The sequence below is a fragment of the Ciconia boyciana genome, chromosome 5 (assembly GCF_034638445.1).
Source record: "Ciconia boyciana chromosome 5, ASM3463844v1, whole genome shotgun sequence".
Taxonomy (NCBI): domain Eukaryota; kingdom Metazoa; phylum Chordata; class Aves; order Ciconiiformes; family Ciconiidae; genus Ciconia; species Ciconia boyciana.
In genome coordinates, this window is record NC_132938.1 from 32,038,197 (window position 1) to 32,056,328 (window position 18,132).

At 38.7% G+C, this 18,132-nt stretch overlaps 1 protein-coding gene across 2 annotated transcripts; it reads right to left on the bottom strand.

Annotated features, from left to right (window-relative positions):
- Positions 1–288: 288 nt before the first annotated feature.
- LONRF1 (LON peptidase N-terminal domain and ring finger 1) lies at positions 289–18,050 on the bottom strand. Of its 2 annotated transcripts, none has more exons than XM_072862245.1 (12): positions 17,175–18,050; positions 11,816–11,934; positions 9,257–9,379; positions 8,542–8,646; positions 7,806–8,043; positions 7,629–7,719; positions 6,648–6,762; positions 5,929–6,050; positions 4,563–4,721; positions 4,280–4,442; positions 3,736–3,888; positions 289–2,190 (listed from the first exon to the last, which is right to left on the bottom strand). In XM_072862245.1, the coding sequence occupies exons 1-12, from the start codon at positions 17,797–17,799 to the stop codon at positions 2,032–2,034; spliced, it is 2,172 nt and encodes a 723-aa protein (XP_072718346.1). In that variant the 5' UTR covers positions 17,800–18,050; the 3' UTR covers positions 289–2,031. The 2 variants fall into 2 exon arrangements, with proteins under 2 accessions (XP_072718346.1, XP_072718345.1); XM_072862244.1 differs by having other exon boundaries at positions 290–2,190; positions 8,500–8,646.
- Between the last annotated feature and the right edge of the window lie 82 nt (positions 18,051–18,132).

The window sequence follows — 18,132 nt, forward strand, 5'->3', positions numbered from 1 at the left end:
TACTTATGATCAGTCTTAATGCAGCATGTGTTAATCACAGTAACTGCTTTTTTGTGGTTGCTGTTTTTAATAAAGTTTTCTCTTACATGGTTTACAATTCCAGAAGTAGAACTTACATATGCACAGGACAGTGCAAGCCAACTGACACTTTATCTGAATTTTTTATTTTATTAAAAATTCATGGGAACATACAAAAACCTAGAAGCCACATCTTCCAGCAGACTAGGGAATACTCAATTTCAAAATTAAAGCTCTTGGCAAGAAAAAAAAAAAGTTACCACTAGATTGTTTGGGTATTTCAAGCCTGGCTACAGGGACTTTTCGCTGTCAAGAAAAAAAATCCTCTCGCCTGCATTCTTAAGAAGATCATGGTGATACAAAGATTAAGTTTCTACAGTTGTAACATACTGAAGTGGAGAAATAAAGGATCCCCTTTCTTCTTTTATTATGCAAATAAAGCTTTCAAATATTAATCCAGGACTTTATTCATACAATAAAGGGGAAATTTAACCTAGAAGCCCACATTAAAAATGATCCAACAGATTTCATGTTGCCTGTAATATCTCAAGCCTTAAACTCCAGAAGAGAACAAGGCCAGAGCATCTGATTAGCAAGTCTGTGAAATAGCTACCTGTTGTGCAAGAAGTTTCCCACAACTTAAGTTTTGTGAAATGCAAACTCCATACCTGAAACCACCTTAATTTAAACGAAGCAGATACAAAAGTAGGACACCAGCAAAAACACTTGTCTGACCAATAATCAGTCTGACACAGGTACTATAATCAGAAAGAGATTATGTACACACCAATTACTTCATGAAGTACCCACAACCTTGATGTAGGTTCAATGACTGCTTCTGGATTTACTTAAGATCCCAGAATAGAAGCATATGGAAAATGAAAGTGATTTTTAGTTTCTGATAAAGTTAAAAATATTACAAACTTTTAGCTTTTATTGAAAATTAAATATATTAGCAAAAGCAAGATTTAAGAAATATTTTACAAATGATTTACATACAAGAAAGCCAGTATCAGACATATTCACAAATATGCAAACCTTTAATTACAAAAAGTACCTATTGGCAGCATGATGCTAGCCTTGCCACTGCAGTGTGCTCTACTATTGATATGAATAAGGCATAGAACTCACATTTGCACCAACTTAAAAAGTTCAAATAAAACTTTAAGCTTTTAAATCCTGGATGCACAATCCCCAATACACACACACACGCTCTAAGATTTCTTCTTCTAAGCTCTATAAACTAAGTGTGTGCTCTGGAAGAACAGCCAGCCTGAAAAGCCCAGTAGAAATGCAACTGGTACTAGCATTTAGTTTTCAGTTTCCTCTTTAACATGTACAGGCCTAGGTATGTAAACCATATTCACAGTTTAAGTATTTTCAGACAGAAGGATCTTTTTTTTTTTTTTGCATTTGTTCCTTAACATTGAGTCTCAGTTCAGCATATAGTTCATAACGTCACCTGTTTTGTGATGCATACATTTACAAGATAACTTAAAAATCTGTGCCATATTCATGGTCAAGATAATTCAACAAGAGTAGTAATATCCAACAGTGACATTCAATACTATATTTCAAATATTTGTGCAAACAGCAAAAGAACAGTTGTATGAGGCAAACATTTGCAAAACCTTTAATACCTCCTCAACGTTGTAAACTTGGACTGTCAGCCTTAAGTCCTGCACTTCCCACAGCTTTAAAAAGTCAGTGGCTAAAATTATCAAGTCTCAAAAAGGTTTTCTTCTACATAGTGCAAATTGTAATGTAGATAAGATGAAAAACATATCTAGCTGGATTGACTTTGTGCAATCATCAGTGGTCTTCTCTCATAGTTGAAGAAAGTGTGCATTCAAAGAACCACATGGTTCAGGAAGTTGGGAGGGTGGGGAGGAGAGAGAAAAAGCAGTTCCATTACACTTCTCAAACCAGTGCTAGATGTGCAAAGGCAGCAAAAATTCCAGCTGCTACTACAACCAGAACAGAGTAACTTTTCAGGAAGACCCAGGCGGTTAGTCACTTGGACTGGTCTCTAGAAAAATATGTGAGTATATGTTGGATTTTTATCAGACGGTCTTTTAAAGACATCATGGAGAGAACTGACAGCTGATACCTGGGGTCAACTGGGAGAACAGCTAGAAGCCACCAACACCAAGCAGGACCATTGGGCATTGCCTAAAAATAAAAGAGAAGTTGGTTACCCATAACCAATGTAGTATAGCTGACTAAAGAAAGACATCAAAAGACAAAGTCATCAATGAGAAAGTCTAGTTTAAAGTTTGATACTAACTAGAGAATTCCAGATCCATGAGATCAGAAGGGTTCCGAAGGGATCTCTTCTGATCCCTCCCCAACTGAGAAATCAAATAAAGTACACTTAAACTAAGCTTGATAAAGCAATTATTTTTAAGACAACAAAGGAAGCTCACAGCTTCCTTGGGAAAAGATGGCTAAGTATAGGACAGTCACCTAATAACAAATAGGCGATAAAAACTCCCTGATAAAAACTAAATCCACTACCCGTCATGCTGTTCGTGAGGCTTGAATATTTTTGAAGCCTAACATTTTCATTACAATTGTCTTTGTTATATTTGAAGGACTCCTCTATCACCTCCCAATTCCACTCCCTTCTCATTACCTCCTAGACAGAGCAGGACTACTTAACCAGTTTCTTCCAAGTTGATAAAACATACTATGTAACTTTTTCCTGTACTTTATTCAATTCTCTACACCAATCCTTAGATGTCATGCCTGGAACTGGATATAATACTCAGCAGAGGTCCTATCACTGCCGAGAAGATTAATTACCTCAAATGACTTGCAAAAATATTACAGGTAGTGGTACACTCCAGGATGACACTTCTTCCCTTGCATCCATATCACATAGTTGACGTGTTCTACTATAAATCTCAGATACATACCCACAGTATTGCTGCCCTGCTAGTTGTCCTGGTTTTGCATACTTATTCCTCTTTCCTAGTATGTTGTTTTAAATCTGTTTTTTTATTAAATTGTTCTAAAATCACTTCTGAATTCATGCACTGGCCTCCACAGCATCTACAGTCCTCCCAGATCAGTTAATATAGTCTCATAAAAGTATGTAGCAGATGGGTGAGGGACAGGCTCTCATAAGATCCCACTTCATATATAATTCCACTTTGAAAGCCAAGTTTTACGTATTTTTAAATATTACTTTTCTCCAACCTCCACTCTCTCAGGATCTCACCAATCTTCATTAATTCTTTACAACAACAATTAAAATAGATTGCTGCAGCTAGTTTCTTAAGAAACATTTGTCAAATCCTATCAGCTGCAGCAGTTTATGGCACTAGCTCAGAAAGGGGAAACGTGTTATTTGCGATTACCTCTTTGCCAAAGATTATTACCTGCACGTGTCACAGGGAAGAAAATACATCTTTTTTTCCCCATTTGAATTCTAACAGCTTTACACAAACCAACAGTTTAAAATGCTACTGGAACTTAGTGTTCTCAGTTTACTAGTTTTATCTCCAAGCAGCATACCATCCTTTCCTGCAAAACCTGTTGAACAGTGACAGAACTGCCTTTTGTTGCTCTTCATAAGAGAAACAAGATGCAAGCCTTATGCCTCCAAAGTTGGTGAAAAAAGTCTTTGTTTTTCTTTTAACGTTTAGCAGTTGTTAACAGGGTTATTATTTTTAGAAATAAGCACCTAATAATTGATATTAAATGATGTCTCACCTGTATATTTTCCTCCCTGTCAGGCATGGGCCCGAAGTGCTGAAGAATTTGAGTGCGAAATTTGTTTCTTAAGTTTTGGAACCAACTGCAGGCCTGATTGTACACAAAATTGTGAAGCTCTCTCAGTTTCTTTAGTTCTTCTTCATCAGCAACCTATAGGAGGAATGTTATGAAAATATCATTAGAGATAAAGAAACAATTAAGGTGGTTAAGCTGAAAATCAAAAAACATTCATTTTCAACTATATTTGATACATTTCTTGCATTCTCCTAAACCTTGATTGCTAATGACTGAATAGTAAAGAAGTCCCATGATATTTTAAAAAGTTATGGCTTCAAACGATTGTTCAAACAAAACCCACAATACTTCTTTGTTCCTTTATAATAATAAAAAATTAAGCTATCTTCCATTTCTTCCACGTGCTGGCACTGAATCTTCCAGTGGCCTAGGGACCTAAAAATTTGAAACAGAGCTCTCAAGAAGAAATCAAGAAAAAATCTTGAGGTATTAATACTAGTAAGTATTTACACAGCATTCTGGATACCTTAACATCTTCCAAATATTCGATGTCTGCAGTGCAATAACCATCTTTCATCCCTCTCTGTAAAACTCTAAATCTCTTTCCACCAACTGTGTCAACAACAGACCGTCCATCAGGTAGAAAATGAACATTCCTAATTTGCAGCATGCATCCATAATCTGCAAAACTAGAAAAGAGACCTTGTCAGTAATGCAATTACACACTTCTGAAAGGACACTTTTTATAATAATAATAATTAAAAAAAGACGTAAGGGATGAGAAGCTTAGAATTAGGATGTAAACCTACCCATTTTGAGAGTCACTTATACACATCCCAAACTGTTTAGTCCCAGTTTCTATACTTCTGCGAATCATTAGTCGGTATCTTGGCTCAAACACATGTAGAGGGCAAGGCACAGTAGGATATGCCATAGTGCAAACAAACATTGGAACATTCTTGGTCAAGCTTCAAGAGAACATCAAAAGAAATATGTGGCTTAAAAATCTAATCACTGAACTATGCCAAGACAATACATTTTTTTCAGTATGTTTGCTATATTTGAGGTCATAAAGCACTGTCTTCAAAGTTTAATAATAAGCACATTGCAATAACTTTCATAAACAATAAAAACACATACTAATAACAATGACTGACTACCTATGTACTGATTTGAATACATACTGAACAGTAAACCTCATAGTTATCTAGTTAGTGAGTATCTAGTCAGTGAATAAAGGACTTTGTTTTGGGGACAGGGGTGTCAGTTATTTGTTTCCTTTTTGTTTTAGTTTGAGCCATACAAGTCAAGCCTTTATGCCCCCAGAGTCACAGTTTTCCTGGAACTAAAAAGATGTAGCAGTAACTATATAGTAGCTTGGTCACCATTTAGATTATTTTCAATGACGGAATCCAGATCACAAGATGCAACCCAAGGTATAGTTTTTACCTTGCAATATGCCTCAGCAGGCCTAACTGAAAAACAAAATATTTTCTTCATGCTATTTTATCAAGTATGTATAGTTGATAGTTGATACAAACAAGTTAGCATTAAAACATTACCAGGTATTTAATTTTAATACTTTTCAGACTATAAAACATAATTCTAATGTATGGATTGTTATGTAGGTTGGATGAGCTATAGTTTTAAACAGTTTTCCAACATTCATATCTACAATATATGACGCTTTATACATCTGAAGAACTCTAGTAGAGATAAACATCTCAAGATTACAAGAAAAAAAATCTCAACCATTTCTTCTCATCACATCTATCTTCATACAATCAATGTCTATCATTAACTGCTTTGAAAGAAGTTCAGGTATCTGAGACTGCAGCCAACTCAAGAGGACAATTCCAGTAACAGCAGCAAAGCTAAAACTGAAGCTCCACGACAGTGCACACAGAAAGAGAAATAGAAGGGCAAACGTATTTTGTAGAGGACTTAAGGGCCTCACATTGCTACTATCAAAGTGTGATTTTTTTAATTTCCACAGTAGTTAAAAAACTGATAACTTTCTGAAATACACATTTAAGATGCCAAATTAACATGTCTTTATACCCCTTCTTGCATCTATAATATGCCATTATTAATAATCACAAAAGTGATACAACATTTCTAAAAAGGATTTCCATACTAATCTCTCAAGTTTTCTAAATAAGAGAGCAAGCTTACTTTGAGTGTTCAGCGGTTTCTTCAGCATGAATTCTTTTTCTCTCATATAATTCATCAGACAAGTATTTAATTATTAATTCCTCCAGCAGTTCTGTGATGCTGTATTTTCTGCTTGCAAGGTACTGTAAGCAATTTTTAAAAATATATTAATATTTCTTTTCATATATATTAACAAAAGACTCGACAAAATGCAGCTTTTATTTAAAACCATGATATATGAAATATGTCAAAAATTAGATTTAAACCCATGAAAACTTACAGCTCTGAAGTTCTTATGTTTCATTACTTAACACCTAATGTTACTCTAGTACTTGAAAATGAGATTCTCTATTTTAGTTCTTAGTGTCTGTCAACTCGAGTGTCTAACTCGGTTTGTATTTATATGCTTACCAGAGACAGAACTGATTTCCCAGGTTATACAGCCATACATTCGGTACATACAGTGTACAGAAATCAGAGAGATTTTACTGAATAGTTACCAAAGTTTACAAACACTCAGGATTTAATTACACCAATAAAGTAGATGGTCACAGAAAAATAAAACCTCTAGGATCCTGAGGCAAACCTAATCAACTTGTATTGACAAAATTTGTCTCAAGTTTTTCCTTTCTAGCAGCAATCCATAATCCAAGTGAATCCAAGTTGTTGGGTTTAAGCGCAACAGCCTTTATAATGATACAATATTTGTACTTGTGAGCTCTACTGAGAAACAACAGTACCTCTTTCAAACTCTCCTTACAGAGCGGACACTGAGGAGCATGGTCTAAACACCGTTCCAAGCAACCTTTACAAAAAGTATGTCCACAAGGGGTTGTCACTGGCTCAAAGAATAGCCTGAAACAAAGTTATTAAAAGTTAGATACCATGGCAAGTGTGTGTTTTGCTAAAAAAGTCAGCGATCAACCTCTTTAATTTTTAAGACTAGTTACATCGTAACAAAGCAGAGAAAATTAATCCCATGTCTCCTTATTCTAGTTTTTCCCCTATACCGCAGTTTGTTTCCATTTACCACCGCACCACTCATTTTTTGTGTTTGCTGATGAATCTGGACACATTTCAACACTCTAAATATCTAAACATTTATCCCAATGTACAAAGATTTTGGTCTCACTACATCGCGATTCAGAATATGCAAAATCAAGTCATTCTTTGAGGAGCTAAGTTGTTTTAATAGCAGTATTACATGCTAGTATAACATAACTATGGACTGTTTAGTATACACCATGTTTTAAGGTATTTATTCTGAAAACCAAGACGACTCAATAAGAACTTTCAAATACATCAGCTACATTTAAGTAGATTTAACATTCTGAAGTATGTACATCTCCTAGACAAATATGGGTTCACAGACAATACTCCTAAGCATTAGCCTTCCCAAAATAATAAGTTATATAGTTTTATTGACTGACAAAACCCCTAACATTTAACCATGAAAGATCCTGTCCTTTTTAGGTTACCAGTTAACACCACCAAGTTTTAAATTAAAGGCAGCTTGATTAAAATAATGCTGTATTATATATATAGCACTATAGCAAGTGACGCATTTAAATAAGCATTTAACTGCAGGGATAGAGGAAGGCTGAAAATTATTGACTGATATCAGAACTCATCACAACCTATAAGTACCTCAGTTTATGTGTGTAACAGCTATGTGGCCAAGCATCTATAACAGAAATATTGAATCAAGAAGGAAATCTTACCTCATACATAGAGAACACTCAAAATCTGATACATCAATCAGATCTCCTGGAATTGTTCCAAAAGCCAGTGTCATGTCCCTTTTTGTACTTTCTAAGGAAAAGCAAGACAAAATATTCCTTCAAAGAAAGGCACAAGACAGTAAATACTTTAAATTTCCAAAGTAAGTCACTGTTTACCTCCTTGCTTTTTGTGTTTGTTTCTTCCATCTTCACATACAACTGCATCCTGTTCTGAAAAGGAAAGCTTTCTTTTCAACAAAGCACCTTTTTCTTGGCCAGAGAGAAGGGGTTCAGAAGACACTCTCTTTAAGCCATCTTCCTGGGCAAGGTCTTTTGTTGAGTTAAGAGCATGGGCAGACTGTGCACGATTTAAGCTTCCACTGACAGGCTCCAGTACCTCTGATCCTCCTAAACTCTATAATAGTAAGATGAACTGAACTGTACTTAAAGAGTAACACAAATCTAAGTATGTAAGGTGTGAACATGCCAAGACATATAAGCCAAACTGATAACCCCCAGTTAGTTCATTAGTTGACTAGAGGAATTTGATAAGTCAAGACAGTATTCAAATTTGCTTAGCATCAACAATTTAAAAATCTTTATTTGCTTCAAAGAGAAGAAAAACTATTTCTCTCTAGTTTGAAGTCACTAATATCAAATCTCAGTACCTTATAATAAGTAGTTCACCAGAATGAGGAGTCTAACACTCCAAATGAAAATACATTACTCCCAAATCACAGTTCTTTTCTTCCAATTTAGCCAATTACAGAAAATAATCATTTAGGCTGGAAAGTAAGTATGACAAATAAAGATATCGGAATGATGTTTGCATATCAGCCAAAGAGAAAAGTTATCCTATAGTTTTTGTTACCTGCTCAGGACAAAGCTGTAAGTTGCAGTAAGACTCAGTTACCTCAGAACCAAGTATAAAAGGTTTATTTCGAATATGTGGTGAATTCCAAGCAGATTCCTTCAGACTCTCTCCTAACTTCTCTGGTGACAGCACATCACACAATGTCTAGGAAACAAACAGCTAGATGTTCATAACAATAATAAAGCTATGTCTAGATCCTTTTTCATAAAACTACATACCAAAAATAAGAATTTAATCTATATGAAGTTATCCTCATAAACAGAGCTTTATTTAAGCAGTAACTGAGAAAGAACAGTTGAGAACAAGCAGAAACCTACATACCTGTATTACTAAAAAGAAATTTATCTAGAAATCTTTTCTACTACAAGCAAGTGAGCTCTTCAAACAGTCAGACATTATCAATTCATTATCATGCAGCTTTTTCAATGTAAATTTTTATTATCAAAGAAAAACTGTTGTGTTCCGGGCACAAAAGAGTTCAACTTAGAACATTTAACTTGCTGCCTGCTTTCCAGTTTTCTAGATTTTCATTCAGTAACTTCAAAAGCATATGGACTTTGAAACATGCACCTGAAACTTGTATATTAAGACTATCTCTTCAACATAGTATGATGTCTCTTGAAAGGAACTAACCTGCCACCTGAACCTTCTCTGTACGTATTGAAGATTTTTAGATGCTCAAAGTCTACCATAATGGGAGCTTTATAAAGGAACCAAGTCAGAGATATTAATCCAGTTTCATAAATAAAATTACCCTTTCTACTTCTAGCTTGGCTGGAAGAAAATCCTCATCAAGGGCTAAGCACTGTAGAAACAGTTGTAAGGCATCACCTACAAAGCCAGAGTCTTGCAGCACTTTTCCTTTCCGGAAGTAGACCTGAAAAACAGATACCACAAAGACATTTCTAGAGAGTATGTAGAACTGCAGTATTCGTCATCTTACAGGCATTACAATAGAGTTAGAACTAGAACCCTCCATGGCAAAAAGAATGTAGCTCTTCAACAAACTTCAGCTGTGCACAGTGTGGATGATCTATATGCCTTGTCTAACATACATCCCCTACAGTGTTTGAAAAGAGTCATGGGATAGGCTGGCGTTAGGTCTCCTTCCAGTTAATTTGTTTTGGCTTACATGAAGGGTTAAAAACCTGACTAGTGCTGAATTCACAAAAGGCCTTAACTTCCCCTTTCTGTGAGCCTTTGGAGAGGAAGAAGGGGAATATGCAGTGCAAATTATTACATAACCTCATACACCAGCTTACAAGATACCCTTTTTGCCCTCTGTTTCATTAAAAGCCTTATGGTTCCAGCCTGCAGGAGAAAGGTAACTACAAAGAAAACAATCCACAAAACCATGCATCCCTTACATACATCTTAATCTATATTCTTAACACAAAACAATGCACTTTTGGAATTGCTTCCTCCAACTATATTTTATTCTTGAATACTAGACAGCAGCTAGGAAAAAAAAAGATCTGTTTACTACAAAAAAGGGGAGAAAAGACTACTGAATTTTGCTGAACCTACCTGTAACTATATGACATTGGAACTAAGAAGTCCCTTATCCAACTTATCTCAATTTTAAAAAGTTGCATTTGCAGTAACATAAATACAAGTTAGATAAAAACAAGTTACCTAACAAAAGTTAGATAAAACAACATCATCTAGTTGGATATGAGATTTTGGATAATGGGTCAGAAAACTGAATTTAAAAAACAAACAAACCTCCCCCCCAGAGTGCAGTTTCTACAGAACGACTGCCGGTATTAACAGTAGAGTCTGTTAAACAAGGCTGTCACATGAGGGCATGCATAATTTTTGATGGATTTGGGTAATTTCATTAAGATGTATCCTGAAGAAGGAAAGTATGCTAATCCTCCTCTTACAGACAGTTTATTTTCATATGGAGTTAAGAATTGTTAGAGGAATCCATCAAACCAAGATCAGTTAAGTGAAGTGAGGTTTCTTTCCAAACATATAGAAAAAAGTAGACAGCACTACCAATGCTGAAAGGCGAAAAGTAGGATACTCTCTGAATTTGCAGTAGCTATGGAACTGCTGAACACAGGAGAGACCAAGACAGCAACAGTTATTTCCCCTTGTGTGGCAAGATCTTGCTGCTCCTGCTGCGCTCAGTTTAGACAGTGCTGCAATATGCAGTATCTTACAGTTCTGAAGGCCAGTGACTCCCCAGCTGCCTGCACTATTTGCAAAGCTCAGTTCCCACTGAGTTTCTTTGGGCTTTTTGAAGAAAAGCTTCCAAGCTAAAACAGCAAAGTGTCCTTCTCTTAATAAAAATTAACAAATAAGCAAAACAAACCCCAAACCCCAGCTGTTACAGGTTACATCACCATAAACTATCCCAACTCCAAGTACTGGAGCCACTAAAAAAGGCCCCAAACACATGCTTACACTTTTTGTCCAAAACTATTGCAAAATAATTTATTGCTTGTGCTAAATATTTTTTGACTCTTTGGTAGCATTTGGAAAAGAAAACTGTGTTGTCCTATTTATATAGCAAACTGTTTTACCAATAAAACTCAAAAACTATGAGAGAAATGTTTACTTAATATAGAGCCAAGAATTCAGTCCTGACTGGCAACAGTGCTCACTCATCTCATGTGATATTCTCAAGGAACAGATAATGTTTAAAATGCTCTGACTTTGGGAAATACAATCAAAGTATAAACACTTCAGGGAAGTGCAGCGCTTTAAAAGGATTAACTTGTACATAGCGTAAGAAATTTTAAAACTCAATTACATCAATCTACCAAATGTACAGGCCTCAGAAGTTCTGCTTTCAAGCAATTAAAGCTGGCTGCACAATTTCAGCCAACTATCCAGACAAATAACATTAAGCTGAAGTTAAGTTTGTAAATATTTAGTAACTTTTCTTAAGAGAACACATAAGTCTTCGTATAAAGAAATAAAATAATCAATAACAAGTAACTACAGACAGCACAAAAGTACTTCATAATACTTCCCAAGAAGTCAGTTCTACAGCACTTAACCCTTCATCCAAGGACACCATCTCATGTTGTGATATGAAATAAAAAAACCTGAAGTTTTTGATGAAGGCTAAATTAACAGTCCCAAGTAGATTCATCAATCAGCCGTAATCTGCCATACTCATCAGTAGCCTGTTTCATGTAAGTAACTATTTTAAGATACCTTTTAGCAATTTGCATGTCTTACAAGATCACGTTTAAGGTAGCGGACCTAGGTTCTTAACTTGATGCAAGTATAATTTAGAATTCATTAATTTTATAGATAAACACAGATTTTGAAAAATGAAGAGTTCATATCAACTTACCTCTGGCCAATTTGGCATTTTAGAAATAACAAAATTTAGATCTTCTATGGCTGTTTTATATTCTTGGAGGCCAACGTATGACTCAGCTCTGTAAATTCTTAGCATCAAGTCACTGGAATCTGAAGACAAAAATTAAGTAACATTTTTAATTAGATATGCTTTCATAGTGATATGTCATAACCCCACTTTTTTGTGCCATACTTTCAAAATTGCTGGAGTACCTCCTCCCCCACCCCCCAATGTTTGGGTAATAACAGTGGCAGTAATTCCAGGCTCATGTCTTTCAAGCTAAAGATCAAATTTTGTACCCTCTAATGTAACTTGCAGCAACAAGAAAATATATTTTAAAAGATCTAATGCTGAAGCTGACAGAATAAAGTATTGCTCAGTACTGCTGTGACAACAAAAATTGAGGACTAAGTAGACTTTAGCTTTACAGTACACCCATTCAAAACCACAAAAATCTGGGAATTCACCGCACTTGTATTAAAAAGTCTAAGTATTACGAAGCTTGCTTTCAAATGTTCAAGTTTTTCTTTAGACTGTCACTTGTTTTTATAACATCCAACCCCTTCCAACTATGGCTGGAGATACAGATCCCACTTTCACAATGGTATCCATCTGGTAAGTACCAGAAGTAGGCTTTATCACTATGTGGTCTGAAAAGAGAAAGCCTTTAACACCAGCTGGCAGCCCTGTTGTAAGGAGTTGTATTAGTGGAACTCCTGCAATGGGAAAACATTAGTATGTGTTCAGTAAAGACAAGTTCTCATGTCCAACATACAGCATTTTGCACTTTTAGTAAAGCAACCTCTAATTGGGAAGCACACCCATCTCCATGCCACTAAAACTACGGTTTTCATAACACAACTAATTGTAGTTGTTGCTTGGAAAAAACGCCAGCACACTGCTTTGTTTTGGTTTTTTTTTTTAAATACACTTGTGTTTTTAATTGAATGAGATAAGCAAGTCAAACACTGGTCTACTGTAAACAATATGAAAATTAAATAATTCTTTAAGTTTGTTTCAACAAGATTTTCTTGGGAGGGGATAATTTCAATTTGATATTCTAGCTTAGTCTATTCAAAATGTCTGGTTTAAATTTTCATAATTTCCAACATTAGCTTGTTTTACATTTAGAAGCCAGACTGGTCAATGTTCCCATGTTTTTCAACATATTGCTTTGTACTTAGATCCACAATGGTACATGTAGAGAGACCTTAATGGAAAAGAAAGGGTTTAAGAAAATCAAAACTCACAGGAGATTTCACAGCTGGAACTAAAGTATTACCTTTTCAAGTTGATGGTTTCCCTTCAAATACAAATATTCCCAAACCTGGTTTGTTTGTTTTTTTTTATTTTAGACATAATAAAATGTTTGTATCAACAGAAGTCTGGGAAATTGTTTTTGTCTAACTTAAACAGGTAATTCTGCAAGCAGAAGAACTCTGAAGCCTACTTTCCTGTGGCTTTGTGACTGTTATAGTCTAGTAAAGCGGGAGCTCAGATCAAACTCTTCAGACTGCTTTTTTCTGTTGTATTTGACTCTTTGGTGTCCAGCAGAGTTAATATCAAACCAAATTCTTTTCTTCAGAGGTAGCATTTAAGTGCAGGTCTTTGTTCTCTGATTATGTGCAAATAGGCAGCTTATTAGAAGGAGCTAATCTTTTTCAGACTTTCAAGTGTAGAAGATGACCTGAGGAATTGCCGAGCCTTCCTTTCTGGGGGCAGGGTGAGGGGTAGTGTGAAGATAAAAATGTGAGTTCAAGTCTACAGCAGGTGGACATTTTGTCCATTTCTTTTTCAAAGAGAAAAGCATGGTTTCAATTGAACTGGTACAAAACAAAGGGCTAAACCAAGGAACTGGGACCCCAACTCCGCTGCTGAAGACACACAAACACTGACAATGAATGACCAATACATAAAACAAGTTGGGTCTAAACATTTGCAAGACCAGAAGAGCTAAATTTATATCTGCGATTTTGCAACCATAATTTAATTTCTAGGCTTTGTAATTGTGAAAAAATTGTTTTGCAATGTTTCAGCATATATTTTAATGTTTGCCACCCAAAGGGAGGATGCAAAACTATTTCAAATCCTTAGACCAAACAAGACTAAACAAGCAGAAACACAACTTTTGCTTGAATTTTCAATTTCAGTAACCCAATATATTGTAAATACAGAAATCACTTCCTTCTAGCATACCCAAAGACAAATGATTTTAATAAAAAAGACACCAAGTACTTTCAGTGCAGAACTGTGCGTGCCAGTTATTAGTACATTAATAGGAAAGTATACAAAGGTGTACAGTGTACACACACAAAACCCCACTCATTATAAATGAGTTCTTTTTCTATACTACTGCCAAAGCATCTGCTCCTGGCTACTGTCAGCATAAGCATATCAATAAACGGACCATCTCTGGTCTGATCCTGCATGCTTTTTATATGGTTCTTAACAATATACCAAATTCTTCAAAATGAGACATGTACATCACAACCACTATGCAGAAAAACTTTAGGACACAGTATTTATTACTAGAGTACTATAAGGTCACCCCAATGATCAGGAGTTGGAACGCACAACCCATGAGAAGAGGCTGAGAGAACTGGGCTTGTTTAGTGGAAAACAATTCCCAAAGGCCTTGGGAGAACCCAACAGCCTTCCAGAATCCAAGAGGAGGCTGCCTAGAAGACTCTTCACTGAAGTGCATGGGGGAAAAACAAGAGACAATGGTTATAAACTGAAACAAGGGCAGTTCTGACTTGAAATAAGGAGAAAATTTTTCACAATGAGGATAATTACCCTTTGAGCAGGTTGCCCAGAGAAGCTGTGGAATCTTCATCCTTGTAGGTTTTCATGATCCAGCTGGACAAAGCCTTAAGCAAACTGCTTTGAACTCAGTGTTTATTCTGCTTTGAACGGGAGACTGTTTGGTCAACAGACCTCCTGAGGCCCACTCCAGCAGGAATGAGTCTGTGATTCAGACCAAAGTCAAGCCTATTGGCTCTGTGTTTCAGGATACTTGATTAAAGACAAGCTGCTCTCGGATTTTTAATCCAACAGAATTCCTTTAACTAAACTATTTCGTTTCAACCCCTGCAAGGAATATATTGACCATATGAATGTTAACATTCCTCATGTTTTTCAAAAGTCACTTTTGCACCATGGCAAATATTTATCTTTCAGATGTTTCAAGAAGTGTAAGAAAGTTATTAAAAGATGCCATCTGAGTAAAGGTTTAGTGCCAATGCCTTATTTAGGACATCAGATTTATGTTTATCACAATTTTTTAATTCTTTATCTGCATTAAAAAGAAACAGAGATGAACTACCGGGGAGGAAACACTGAAACAGAACATGAATGATTTTAAACATGAATACATTTATTATGCTACATCTTTTCCACCTCTAAGTGTTTTCAAGAATTCATGTTCTGGAGGAAGATAGAAAGCGTACCAGCAGCTATTAATTAGTTCTCTATTGGCCTGAAATCACCTTCAATTTGTAGTTGTGAGCCCACAGCTCTAAATTGATATTTAATGTATGTCTGCATCCTGATTAATGAAGTTCTTTAGTATCTTTACCAGAATACTTGGAACATTGCTAGTTCTCAGGATTGGAGACACAGGAAATAGTTGTACGAAGGATCTCAGACTGAGCTTCTAGCACTTAATTCTAGCACAGGTACTGAATTTGAATAATAAAATTGTGGATAAGCATCACAGCTGATAACTATTCTCAAATTTTAAAGCCATTTTAAAGCCAAAATTTAAGATGTAGCTTCACAAAAAAAGCAATCAAAATTCTTTCCCCACAGATATCTAAATGGTATTGCTAAATCCATAAAAGAAAGATTAACTAGAGTCTGGAGAATTAATTTTTTTTTTTTTTTCAGAAAAATCTTGAAACATGAAACAGGACCCCTGTAAACATTTGTGATCAATAATGGATTAATCAGTTTGTACCCTGAAGGCCACTGAGTTTTGACTCTATTTCTTTGTGACTTGTACGAGTCAACGCTGTCCTTCAGAACACACAAAGAAATAAACAGCTGCTTCTTACAGTTCCAAGATTTAAAACAGATCAGCCACTTTCTCAGGTCATATCTATCCCATATCCTACATTTTGGAAACACCCTGACAAATAACATGGAACTGAAGGCCACAACTGAACCTTTTTAAATCAGGTTGCCAAAAGGCGTACAAAATACATCTGAGATTTAATCTCACCTACATTGAAAACAGTTTATTCTGGAACTAGATCTAACATATCTCCCCCAAACAGACTGGAAGGATGCAACTTATGCAAGCTTTTGTTTTTTCCTCCGCTACAGACAATTGTACAAACGTAATACACTTAATCTGTAAAAATATGAATTCCTAAGTTTCTGAACAGAGATAAAATGGTACCAATGAAAATGGAACCCCACAGGTCACCAGGTGTTAAAATACATAGTCGAATAAAAACAACAAAGGAATCTGTCACTTAATCCATCTAGGTATATCGATCACACAAATTTGATTCCCTCCACAAAGACTAAACTCTGAAAAACTGACTTTATCTCAAGTGTTCATGGTACCAGACATACTGCTGGCGATCGACACAGAATAGTCTGAAAGCGAGCCTCTACCTCCCGTCTTTGCACCCTCTCTCAACACTGTATTATAAAACTTCAACCACACCCACCTATGATGTCACTGCCATTACACAACCTGTCCCCCTCCATGCCTGTCTGCTTATGCAACTGGGCCCGGCCTGCTGGGAATTGTCTTGGTGACACTTAAGCCTATGAAAATAGGTCTCGCTCAGGAAACAAGGTTAAATACAGCAACACAATTTCTCTTGTCCAGGCACAGCGATTACTAAACACAAAACAAAACAAAGCCCACTAACTCTTCTGTAAACAAGTCCCACGAAAGCATGGCGGGGGGACAGACATGAAGAACCCCAAGCTGGACGCTCCTCCATACCTCTGAAGTGTACCCCACTACCAGGCTTGACGCTCAACTGAGGTCCGAACAGCTACGCGTCCCGTAATCGGTCCCTCCCCTCCACCAGACTGTGGGGCGGTTCCTTGAATCCTCTCAGCAAACTCGAGAAAACTTCAGATGTTCTTTACCGGTCCATTTCGACCGCGGACGGCCTCAGCAGTAGGGGAGAGGGGCGGAAGCGCAGGAAGGAAATGCACACCCACCTACCCCACCACACTTCCCAGCCCCCCGAGCCTGCCCTGCTTTGCTACCAGCTCGTCACGCTCCCGCCGGGACAAGGCGGGGGTGGGGGGCAGCGAGGCTGGAGTCTGCGGCTCAGGCCCGCGGGACCGGGCGGAGGAAGAGCCTGCTCCCCACGAGCCTTACCTGCTCGCAGAGCCTGGCTGGCGGCGCCCAGAGCCTCTCGAAAGCGGCCCTGGGCCAGCAGCTCCTCCAGCCGGCTCCCCGTCCTCGCCCTCTCGCACTCGCCCGGGAACCACTTCTCCGCCAGCTGGTTGAGGACGACGCTGGTCCGCAGCGGGGCAGCGGCCGTGCTGGTGCCCCCCGCCGGCAGCAGCCAGTCCCGGCAGCGGCGGCAGCGGGCCCGCAGCTCCCTCCGGAGACAGCGGCGGCAGTAGGTGTGCCCGCACGGGACGGTGACCGGCTCGCTCAGGAACCTGCCGCAGCCGCAGCAGCGCAGCGGCCCCTCGGCCGCGCCCCCGCCCTCCGCCGCGGCCCCGCGGTCCCGGCTCCAGCCCAGCCCCTGCCGCAGGCGGTAGTTCAGCACCAGGCAATCCACAAGGGTCCCGAGGCGCTGAGGTCCGGCGAGGGGGCCGAGGCACAGCGACGCCAAGGACGCGCCCACTACTTCCTTCAGGCGGTTCCCGGGCACCAGCCTCTCGCCCAGCCGCGGCAGCAGCTCCCGCTCTCCATCCGCATCTTCGCCCGGGCTCCCGCTGCCGCCCGGCTCCGGCGACACCTCCGAGCCCACGGCCGCGGGAGAGAACGCCATCGGCTGCCCGGCTCCGGCAAAGGGGGTGTGGCGCTCCCGCTCCGGCCGCCGGGCTCGGCTCCGCGCACGACGCTGAGGCACTGGCGGCGCGGGGAGGAGGAGGAAGCAAGGCACCCTCGCGGGGGGGCGGGGGGAGAGGAGGGGGTCACGTGCGCGCCTCTGCGCGCGCGACCCGGGGCCACAGTCCCCCGCCCTGCGAGGCAGCGGCGCGCGCCCAGCGCTGGCCCCCTTTCAAACCTCTCTGCCGCGCGCCCTCGCCCCGCCGGCTTACATAAAACGCGACGTCAGCGGACCGGCGGGCGCGCCGGCCATTGGCGGCGGGCGACGCCGCGG